Raw genomic sequence first — 12004 nt, 5'->3', positions numbered from 1 at the left:
ATATATATATATATATATATATATATATATATATATATATATATATATATATATATATATATATATATATATATATATAAAGACGACGAATGTGAATCTAGGTGAGGTCAAGGACCGAGAGTATGATTTTCGTCTACAACTCTGTTTTGTTAATGGAGAGAAATTTCTTTTCACTCCTCACCCAAACGAAGTTTTCTCACCTCGTTTAGGTGGGTCCTCGTGAAGCCTCGATTTTATGAGTTAAATGGACATATGAGATCTTACATTGGAATTTCTTAATAGGAGGAGGCAAAGAAAGAAACCACATCGGCATTGCTCAAACTTACTAAAGAACAAATTGAAAAGCTGAAAAAGAGAGCAAATTCAAACCTAACCAATCAAACTATGGACGTGGCCGATGAAGTACAACCACGACCGTACTCTCGATTTGAGGCTATTACCGGACACATGTGGGTTTGTGCATGCAAGGCTCGCAATACCGGCGAGAGTCGACAACCGACGGTGATTCGTATCCCTATTGACGTAAGAAGACGGATGAAGCCACCCATCCCAGAAAACTTCTCAGGGAACTCATCCTTCGTCGTCTCAACGCCAGAGTGTGAGTTTGGCGAATTGATGTCTCAACCATTGAGCTATGCTGCAGGAAAGATAAGAGAAGGAACATGGAAGATGACAGGTGAATACGCGCAATCAGCGGTAGACTATCTAGCAGGGCAAGATGACTTTAACCGGTTGAGAACATCATTCCACTCCAAGGTTCCAGTCCAGGCTTCGTTTTGGGGCAACCCTAATCTTTCAATAGGGAGTTGGATGTCGTTTCCGTTTTATGAGGCAGATTTTGGCTGGGGACGACCGAGTTACTTCACGCCAGCAACGTTAAACACCGATGGAAAGTCCTACATAATGGTGGGGCCATCAGATGATGGGTCGCTCATAATAGCGATACGGTTGCAAACAAGGCATATGGATGATTTCAAGAAGTATTTATACGAAGATATATAAAAATTCGAGAAACACTGAAATCGTTACTGTTGAGTAATCTCTATGTTTCCGTTTTTTCTTGCATGTTGTTCATGGTTGTCACCCTAGTTTGTTATAAAGTCAAGCTATGTTCTTCTTTCTATGTAATATTTTGTTCGGTTTTGGTTTGTCATGTTGATGATATTTAATCTTTCATTTCGGTTTATCGTATGCATTATATTTGACCCATTGCTTATATGGATTGAAGTGTTGAAAGGAAGAAGATGATAAGCGAACTCGGAAGCCGTGAAGAACAAATGATCGGGGTTACTAAAACCACCGCACCTAAACGATGGGGAACATTCTCTATTTATAATCATTTACATAATCAAATAGATTACAAATGAAATGGAAAGAACAATAAATTGATACAGGATATTAGCCTATGATCAAGGGTCAAATATGATACATATAGTAAACCGTAATGGAAGACTAATTATTCTCGACAGTCCACGTTATCTTATTTGAATTGGACTATAATTAGAATTAGACCTAACATGTATCACGTTGTTATTTTAAAAGTGTTCAACAATGTAACGACCCCACAATTTCTTTTAAATTAAGACACATATAGTTACTATTATGAGCGAAAAATTATTCAAAACGTTCTTCGTAATCTTTATTATAACTACAATATCGTCCATTTAAACCTTTATTATAATCTTGTTTTAAATCCTACCGATACATAATTCTCACAAAACGTTTCATTAATATAATATTATATCTAATTTTGAATTTATTTTAAATGTAATAAAATGAAAATGGTTAAATCAGATAATGTAAGTTAATTCATTAGGAAAACTTTTAACATTTTAATTTTAAAGTTACAATAGATGAAAATATAAGATTTATGAGTTAAAATTGATTTTTTTTTAAAAAAAATAGCTGTCAAACATAAAACATGGAAAGGAGAGCCAACTGGAAGACAGGTGAGCTTTATGTGTTACACGAAGACACTACTTGTCGGGTTCTTTTTATTTATTTTTAAAAAATTTTATTTGTCTGAATTAATAAAATTCAAATATTAGATATTCATAACTTATATATTATTAGCCTAAGTTAAAACAAAATTAAATTAAATACTCCTCATTTTTATAATAATAGCGGTTAGAATTAGGTTGAATTGTAACTTTATTTTTAAGTTGACTGAGTTGATTTAGTAAAAAAAAATATATAAACCAGTGAACCAATCAAAATTCAACCCAACAGTTTGGATTGCGTAATTGATCGAGTTCTCGGGCCATATATGAATACCTCTAATATCTACCAGTGATCTATGGAAATCATGTCTGCTTTGTCATAGTCTATAAAAAAAAATTTGTATGTGACAACGAGAAAATGACAAATATTTCTATTGACCTTGCTATATCTTAAAAAACATAAGATGAACGTTGTTTATTAAATAAGACATTAATTATTATAGAAAATACTATGAATAGTACGTGATCATGTCGCATGAAATATAGGAAATATTATGAATATGAAATACTAAATTCCAATAAGTAAAAAGTACGTGACCATGTCAAATGGATATAGTAAAATACTATGGATATCAAATACTAGATATTAAATATTTTGTTGTCTGGTCTTGTGCGTCTAGAATACCGCTATTTACATGTCTCCACATTTGAATCAAATTATTTGTAGCAATTATAAAGTATGACGTATCGATAATGTTACAAGGATAAGCAACAAACCTTATTCACATACTGAATACCTTTAAGTTATTTCTCGAACATTATCATTTTGATTACAATAATTCATGGATAATATTTAATGAAATAATCAAAATTTGTGTAATAGCCCAAGCCAACTACTAATAGATATTGTCTGTTTTGGCCCATTATATATCCACGTCAGCCTCACGATTTTAAAACGTGTTTCCTAATGAGAGATTTTCAAAGCCTTATGAGAAATGCTTTGTTCCACTCGATGTAGGATCTCATAATCAGTCCTTATGTACTTTCGTTTGAAGTTAAAAGTAAAAAAGAAAAAAAAAATTACCAAAATATCCTCTTTCGTCCATAGCCTACATTAATCGATCTGATAAACACGGAAGTCTTTTAAAGAAGTTGACAGTCGAAGACGGCAACCGGACTCGAAAAACTGGGTGCCGGAGGTAATAAAACCCGCACGCCACCGCAACCATCCTCAACGGCACCACATATAGGACCACCGCCACTGCAAAGCATATTGCTGTGAATATCCCGGTGGCGCGTGGATCTTGCCATGTCACCAATGCCTGCATGCGCTCAACTTGAGTCGCTAAATCCCCCAATAAGTGCTGCACACGCGCCCCAATTGCTCTCAATTTATCATACCTCATCCGTACAACTTCCGGCGATCTCGTGCTCGGCATGCCGTCGAACTCCTCATCCAGTTCGTCCATTTCGACGGTGTCAACCATCGATAGCTTCGAATCAAAATGCGGGAGAAGCCCCTGTGACCGGAATTTGTAGTTCCACGCGCTGGTGACGAACGCGTAGAATGAAACTGTCGGAATGATGAGATCAGGAAACCAGATTAGAATCACCAGAAGTGCGTGGACGAGAATCGTAGAAGTCGGATTCCGCCACGATCGAGTGTCGTCGACCCATTTCACGGCGGCGATCACCGTGGTGGCTACGTTGATGATTCTGTACCAATTTGCTCGGACTTTCCGCATGCTGAAGCCGTGCGATTCGGCGTCGAGCATGAATAGTATGATCTCTCGCCGGAGTGGCGGCTCCGATCTCGAGAGATTGCCAACAACCGTCTCCACCGCCGCGATCCGGAGCTGTTCCTGTTGCCGGATTCCGAGGGGCTTCACGTGGTGCATCAACGGCAGCAGTGGCTGCGAATACACGTGGATGAAATCGAACGGCGGCGCCGTTCGGACAAATCTGACGGCGATTTCCAGTTCGCCCATTTTCTTGGAGCCGGCCGCGGAGAGAAGTAAGAGAGGGTAGAGATTTCTGTACACCTTTCCGGTTTTCAATGTAGAGATTCGGATTCGGACTTTGCCGACTAGTGAATCGGGCCCCGCCGGTTCGGTTGAACCGTCGGTTTTGGGTTCTTCTGTGCTGTCGAAAACTCCGATGGTCAAAACCGTACATGGGTCGTAAACCTGGTAGAAATACAATTTTATGGTTAATTTTTAATTATTTTATTTATTTTTTTCCACTTTTGATATTAAATATTTAAATTTAATTTTTAATTGTTTCCTAAAAATTAAAATTAATTTTAAAGATAAAAAGGGCTAATAAAAAGTAAATAGAATTTAAATACTAATATTATAGAAAAAAAAGTATTTATTCGATTTTTCATATGAATTTTTTAATAATATTTAAATAAGTAATATATGTATGTATGATATTTAGTAAAATATTTTTCTTCATTAATATTATTATTAAAATTTAAATTATATTTATAAACTATATTTATAAAAGAAAAGTTAAAAAATATTTTATTAAAAAATAAAATATTTATACGGCCAAAATGGTTAGCAGTCAATTTCAAAAATATTTGAACAAAAGATGCTTTTATATGTATATACCTGCCACGTGTACTGCTCGTTCCATTTCGGGTCAAAACTGTTGCAAACCGTCCGGGTTCGGACCCACTTCGATCCGTACTTGGCTACACAGTACGCGTCGGTGGAGCCTTTTCCAGCCGCCGTCGACTTCATCGGGACCAAATTCTTACACCCAATCACACCGATCTCGATCAAACCCACCGACGGCTTCCACAGCTGCCTTGCTGTCGGGCGGTAGTCACTGCTCACGTGCGCCGCCTCATCCATCACGTGATACCCACCGTCAAAACATAACCTCACATGAATCCTTCCCTTGTACGGCGATTCCTTCTCTTCCACCAGACCAGCAAGCGTGCACCACCGCGCCGTCACTATCCGATCATCCACGCGCCGCTCGATTTCGGTGAGTGGGATTCTAACGACCCCCACGGCAGCCGGATATTTCGAGCTACGGCGACTCTCGAGGGTGAAGACCAAGTGGTCGGTCATCGGCTCGGCGGCGACAAAGAGTAAATCCTCGTTCCACGACGGAGCACCGTTTTGAGTCACGGCGGGTCTGGTTACCGAAACTTGGAAACCCAGTTGGGCTCTGACTTGAAACGAAGCTTCTTTCACGGCGGTGATCGGAACGACGTCTTGGGCTTCGATGACGGTGGCGCGTAGATACCAAAGCTTCGGCGATTGGTAAATTTTTGCTCTAGAGTTGAACTTCCCAGCGGCGTCTGTCTTCACCGCCTCGTTAAACGCGTCATCCGCTTGCGTACCAATCCACGTGGCCAACATTAAATACCCGCCAAAAGCGACGTCGTTTCTTTCTGTTTCTAATCTGTACCATTGTGGGGCCAGGGGAATGTCGGGTTGATCCCGCAGGAGAATATCTGACACCTCGAAACACAAGGCACCTAAGAAATTGCCTTTGTCCACGTCGGATGCTGATGATACGACACCGTTTTTTGTGTCCCAGACAGAAACTTCCATGATGGAGGCGGAATCTGCTGCTTTGCGGCTAAATGCAAAAGTCTGATCCCACTCGAACACGTGGCTCTTTTTGGCTGGCTCTGATGTGATGCGTTCACCGAATGCTTCGATTTTAACGATCGGACGGTTGCTAGTGGCAAGTGCGCGTGCTTTTACTACTCGCACAAAGAGGTAGTACATCTTCTCAACGAGATCGAATGTGGACCGTTCGATTGTTTGACTTTCTTCTGACTCCAGTGTGTAACTTGATACTGCCGCCGGTCTTTTGATTGGCTTTGGCGCATACGCCGGTGGTATCGTTTGAATTTGATCGACTCCCGGTGACTTTACCGGCGGTGGTGGGTGGGATTCAAACGGCGGCGTTTCAGCAGCAGAAGCTGCAGCTTCTACCGGAGTAGTACTCTCAACGGCCGGAGATTCAGCTGCCAAAGCTGCAGCACCATCACCGACCGGAGTTTCAGATACCGAAGCTGCAGTACCATCACCGGCCGGGGTTTCAGCTGCCAAAGCTGCAGTACCATCACCGGCCGGAGTTTCAGCTACCGAAGCTGCAGTACCATCACCGGCCGGAGTTTCAGCTACCGAAGCTGCATTACCATCACCGGCCGGAGTTTCAGCTACCGAAGCTGCAATGCCATCACCGGCCGGAGTTTCTGCTGCGGAAGCTTCTCTGCCATTACTGGCCGGAATTTCTGCTGCTGCAGTCTCATCAACGGCCGGAGTTTCAGCTACCGAAGCTGCAGTGGCATCACTGGCCGGAATTTCTGCTGCCGAAGCTTCTCTGCCATTACTGGTCGGACTTTTGCCGATGGGTTCGCCGCCGTCTGTTTAAAATATGAACAAAAAATTGAATTCACAGCAATTAAAGATTTAATATGAAATTAAAAAATAAAATATAAAATTTAATGTTCAAATTCACCTTGATGTTTCAAAGCAGGGGATTGGTTTTGCTCTGCCTCTGATCTTATTGCCGGTAGTGAGTCCTCGACAGAATTAACAGCGCCGCCTTCCTCAACCGGCGGCAGCGGAGTAGAAGGCGGCGGCGCAATCCCATCTGAGTAATAAATTCTCAAACCAATCTCTCCTTGAACCCAACTAAAGAGGCTTTTTTTCTCCAAATGAAAATAAATCAAAGCTTCCTCCCCTTTCTTCACAAATTGCATGGAACTCAGCCTAATCCGCCCCATAAAGTTGCTCCGAAGCGTCGGTCCGTAGCTCCGATCATGGATCACATCAAGCTCCAAAACATCCCCAAACACGCTCGACGGCGGCCCGACATTGAATTCAAGAACCTCATTCCATGTCGGGTTCAAGTCCCGGACCGCGGTCGCTGTTCGCTTCCGCTGGCCAGAGTAGCTGACCGCCGCATAAGGACTCGAGGTTCCATGTTTGTCTTTGGGCAAGAGACTGCGAGCATCCACGACTTCGACGATCAGCTTCCTCAGATGGCCGGCGGCCATGTGAATTACAGAGAGAGCTATCTCCGGTGGAAGAAAAAGGGGTAAAGATGAAGTATGGAGATGATAGGATGATTGTCTTATGGTCTTTAAATTTGTGTTGTGCTTAACCTCTTGGCCAAGCAGCTTTATTCAGACACTTTTCTTTTATGCTTTACTTAATGTGAAGGAGAATTGGAGTTTTCTAACGACCCCTTAACGTCTCGTGTAACAAATTAGAATCATAAATTGTCGTGTTTAATGAGCTACCCGTTTCTCGTGTCACAGCTATCATGATGATTGAAATGACAAAATATTGAGTTAAGACATTGAACACGACTCGTTACAAATTGAGATGATATAAATGTAACTACTGAAATGATTCGTGTACGATCTTTTGGTATGATAAGTAGGTTGATACGTAGACTGAGAACAATAGAATAAACCGAAATATAGAGTGTACGTTTCGCCAAGTCACGTAACATTTAAGTTGAATCCTAAACCCTAAATATCGGTTGGAGTATACAAATTATTTTGTTAATACAGCAGGGTGTTTGTTAGTAAGACAAGAATCTAACTTTCGGGTGCAATTACATTAAAATTCAGTGTCGTGTCACTTTAAACCAACTTTGAGTACGACATGCAAAGTATGACCGGTAAGTACTCGAACAGCATGTTGCCAAATGCTTCATAAAAACAAACTAAGCATTACTTACTCAAATTACTTAATGAACAAGTTGAAGAAACGTTACTCGAATCGGGAGCTCGATTTTATGTTTCGTTTCAAATTTGAGTAAGACAAGCGTGCTTGGTCGGAGGGTCGGAAGGTTAAAAAGGGAAATATATGTAAAGAAAACAAAGCAAATGGTTGAAAGCAAGTTTGAAAAGAAATAGAAGAAGAATTATGTAATAGTGAAAGATGAGTCAAAAAGGAGTGCCTTTTGTTCATAAATAGCTTACTTTAGTGTCACACACCCACTATTTAATATTGTGTGACAAAGATGTCAGCCACACCACTACCCAAAATCTAACTTTGGCAAACTTCTATAAATCTAAACCTTTTTCTATATATGTATATGTATGTATATGTATATGTATGTATATGTATATGTATATGTATGTATATGTATATGTATATGTATGTATATGTATGTATATCTATATGTATATGTGTATGTATGTATATGTATATGTATGTATATCTATATATATGTATGTATGTATATGTATATGTATATGTGTATGTATGTATATGTATATGTATATGTATATGTATGTATATCTATATATATGTATGTATATCTATGTATATGTATATGTATATGTATGTATATCTATCTATATGTATGTATATGTATATAGATATATAATAATAATTGAGGATGTGTATACCGATGAAATTATCTATCTGTATGTATATGTATGTATATCTATCTATATGTATATATTAGTAATGCGTTATGAATTGTGGATAAATAGTATTTTTTTAAAAAATATATATGAAACTTCGGGTTATCCAAAAGATTTCTCCAACTTAATTCATGTATACTCCTAAATATATTTTAAAATTCAAACAATTTAGTTAGTAGATGCTCTAAATAACTCGGATGAATGGATGTTTAGGATGTCTTGATGAGGTGATCGACACATGGGTCAGTTCCCAACAGATGTGTTTGAGAAGCCAAGATGGCTGACGTGTGTTGAGGCATAAGACGACATCAGGATGCATAGATCGTGTTATTGGGAACTGAGATGACAATGAGACGCGACATGATTGTGTCGCACACGATTGAACATGCACGCACGAACAACATGTGGGTGTACAAGCTTGGATTTCGACGAAGCCATAAAGTCGAGCAAAAAATATGAATTGGCCTTGAGTCTCTCTTAAGGCTTTGTCATGAGATGTCAAGATCACAACGCTGCATAATTCAAGGACAACTCTGACATTTTGCTCAATTTTTGACATCATATGATATTACCCACTTTTGTATAAGATCTCATACAGCTAATATTCACCCCTATATGTTTTACCGAGCACCTCCCTTGTCCCAAAACTCCTTTAATGCTCACTCATTTTAAAAGTTGATATGCTGATTTTGATGTATTTCTCAACTCGTCGATCATTTTTAAAAAAATTGGAAGAATTTTGCCACCAGATTTATTTGGATCCGTTAAGGATATTTAGTAATAAATTATAGTTTACCATATATAATATATTTGATATTTTATTATAAGGCAAATATCTAACATTTGCCTTATTACTATAGGTATCTTTCCATTTATTACTATTTCCATATCCTTGTAATTTATTTGATTATAAATAAGATAACTTTCACACCATTTAGGTGTGGTGGATTCAGCAAACATTCACATGGTATCAGAGCCATTTTGGTTTAGCAACCTAGATCCTTTCTTTTCAATGGCTTTTGAAATCTTCTACTGTTCTTCTCCACCACCACTGTTGTCTTTGATGCCGCAGGGGCAGTCGTCATGGCTGTCACATGCAGGTGTGAAAGTTATCTTATTTATAATCAAATAAATTACAAGGATATGGAAATAGTAATAAATGGAAATAACAATAAATGGAAAGATACCTATAGTAATAAGGTAAATGTTAGATATTTGCCTTATAATAAAATATCAAATATAATATATATGGTAAACTATAATTTATTACTAAATATCCTTAACAGGATCGAAATGAAGATTTCTATGGTTCGGGGCACTGCTGGTAATTTCAATGATAATCGTAACGAGAATGGGGAAGGAGGATTTGAATCTCCGATCTCGAACCAAGGCGAAAACGAAGTTCGAAGAGTATTTAGATATGGAGATAGGCATGCAGAACCATAGATTGTCTGCTGAGTAGGAATTAGAATTAGAACTAGAACGAAAACTTGCCCAGAAACTAAAGGTCAAGGCTCGCAAGTTAAGGAGCTTTTATAATTTATTTATTTATATTTATTTATTTTTAAATCAGAATTTAATCACTATTTATAATTTTCTCTTAAATTTATCTAAAATTATAAACCTCTTAAATTTATCCTCTTATTATTAAAAAAAAAAACATTCTTAGATTTTCAAAATTTTAAATAGTATTTTTAAATTTTAAAAAAGTCTACTACAAAAATAGTAACTTTTAATAGTTTAAAAAAATAAGTTTAAAGTTTTTTTTTTTAAAAAAAAAATACATATGAAATTTTAAAATTAACCTCAACCCTCCTTCACTAAAAAAAATTAAAGACAATAATCCCATACAATCTCTCAAATTATATTGAAACTTTTTAATATTACTCATTGACGGTTAACCATTTGATTAAAAAAATATATATAAATTCTCTTTGATTTAAATATTTTTAAATTTAAGAATATTATTGAAATTAAAGAATATTTATTACTTTTTTGGAATAGGTAATTTATTAATTTTGTATTATTCTTTATAATATATTTTTTAATCATAAAATATTTAAATTTAATATTTTATTTTATTTAAATTTAATATTTTATTTTAAATCTTAAAATTAATTTTATTATCCATTTAAAATTAAATTTTTTTAAATATAATAATAATAATAATAATAATAGTAGTGGTGGTAAGAGCAATAGTTTTTATTTCTTATAAAATATATGATAAAAAAAAACGTAACTTCTCCCAAGTAAAATAACGAAATAATTACCTATATTAAAAAAAATATTTTTTTTATTTTATATTTTGTTAGAAAAAATGAAATTTATTGTTGCGTGTAAAACATTAGTTGGAAATGGAACGAAACAATTTTTATAATTAATATAAAATCACTAAAATTATTGGGGGTGAAGAAAAAATGGAGAATTAAATTGAAAATTTTGAACACTAAATTGAATAAATTATATTTAATAAAATTATATAATTATATAATTATGATTTTGAAATTAGAGATAGATATTTTAAATTTAAATTGTTTAGATTTATCTTAAACATTTATTTAATGATAAATTGGAATTATGTTTGAGAGATCCGAATGAAAATTTAAATTCAAAATTAGAAGTTGGAGATTTAATTTAAATTTTAAGAGATTTGTAAATAAAATCAAATAGAAAATAAAATGAAAATGAAAAATCAAAGATGTGTACCCATTTAAATTTTAAATTAAAATTTATATTAAATTACCATTTTAGTCTTTTTCCCACACTTTTTTCTACCTAATTTTCTGTATTGTCCCAGATTTAAAATTCACACGTAACCTTATTTCAATTTTTTTTTAATTTTTTCCCATTTAAATATATTTTTGAATTTCATTTTTATATACATATTTTAATTTTTAATTTATATTAAAAATAATTTTAGTAAAAAAAATAAAAATTGTTTGTTTTATTGTCTACCGTCTATGTATTTTAAATTGCATAGAGATTTCTACGCACCTCTCGTGAATTTGTTCTGTCACGTTATAACGTATTTGTTATTATTAAATTAAAATAATTTTTATAATAATTATAGTGTTCATAAATTAATTAGTTTGGCTAATATAAATAGCTTCAATTTTTATAAATAATAGAAAATCTCATTCTTAAATATACTATCAAATATATATTAAAAATTTTAAAGTAAAAAATAAAAGAAAAAAGAAAAGTATCTCTTTTAAGGACCGACGGCTCCTGATTTTGGCCGAACCAACCCGTGTCGGTCAACCCCGTAAATTCTCACCCTCTCCATATATAAATTTAAAAATTAAAAAAAAAACAATAAAATAAAGTAGACAAACTTCACATTATTTAGTACTGCAGAAAATTTCACAATTTTTTTTTTTTTTTGTGTAAATGTACGAATTTCAATAATTTAATGAGGGAAGGAGGAGATTTCTAGTTAGCTAAACGGGGCGAAGAACGAAGGTTCTCCCTTTTATATATATAAATAAAGCAATAAATAATATATATATATATATGGGCTCAAACTTGGGCTAGACGTATCTGTTGGGCTGATATAATCTCAATGGGCCTAACTTGGGCTAGACGTATCTGTTGGGCTGATATAATCTCAATGGGCCTAACTTGGGCTACACGTATCTGTTGGGCT

General features: G+C 35.5%; 3 protein-coding genes across 5 annotated transcripts in view; 1 reads left to right on the top strand and 2 right to left on the bottom strand.

The window, feature by feature from the left end:
• Positions 1-1198, top strand: part of LOC111432535 (spermidine hydroxycinnamoyl transferase-like) — a 3569-nt gene extending 2371 nt beyond the window's left edge. Inside the window, exon 2 of the mRNA XM_023069464.1 lies at positions 283-1198. Within this exon, the coding sequence (XP_022925232.1) occupies positions 283-1002 (720 nt within the window). The 3' untranslated portion in view covers positions 1003-1198. The remainder of the gene's footprint in view (positions 1-282) is intronic.
• Positions 1199-3004: 1806 nt separating this feature from the next.
• Positions 3005-7142, bottom strand: LOC111432525 (protein QUIRKY). 3 transcript variants are annotated; one of them, XM_023069449.1, is made up of 4 exons: positions 6432-7142; positions 5978-6336; positions 4556-5938; positions 3005-4126 (listed from the first exon to the last, which is right to left on the bottom strand). In XM_023069449.1, the coding sequence occupies exons 1-4, from the start codon at positions 6970-6972 to the stop codon at positions 3050-3052; spliced, it is 3360 nt and encodes a 1119-aa protein (XP_022925217.1). In that variant the 5' UTR covers positions 6973-7142; the 3' UTR covers positions 3005-3049. The 3 variants fall into 3 exon arrangements, with proteins under 3 accessions (XP_022925217.1, XP_022925218.1, XP_022925216.1); XM_023069450.1 differs by having other exon boundaries at positions 6056-6336; XM_023069448.1 differs by having other exon boundaries at positions 3006-4126; positions 4556-6336; positions 6432-7141.
• A 2160-nt stretch (positions 7143-9302) lies between these two features.
• The window catches only part of LOC111432529 (FH protein interacting protein FIP2-like), a 14288-nt gene continuing 11586 nt past the window's right edge, over positions 9303-12004 (bottom strand). The window contains exon 12 of the transcript XR_002708652.1: positions 9303-9323. The gene's annotated coding sequence lies outside the window, so the exon portion shown is untranslated. The remainder of the gene's footprint in view (positions 9324-12004) is intronic.

Source organism: Cucurbita moschata, unplaced genomic scaffold, assembly GCF_002738365.1.
Source record: "Cucurbita moschata cultivar Rifu unplaced genomic scaffold, Cmos_1.0 Cmo_Scf00038, whole genome shotgun sequence".
Taxonomy (NCBI): domain Eukaryota; kingdom Viridiplantae; phylum Streptophyta; class Magnoliopsida; order Cucurbitales; family Cucurbitaceae; genus Cucurbita; species Cucurbita moschata.
The sequence above is the reverse complement of the archived record's forward strand: the minus strand, read 5'-3'. Positions and strand labels throughout refer to the sequence as shown.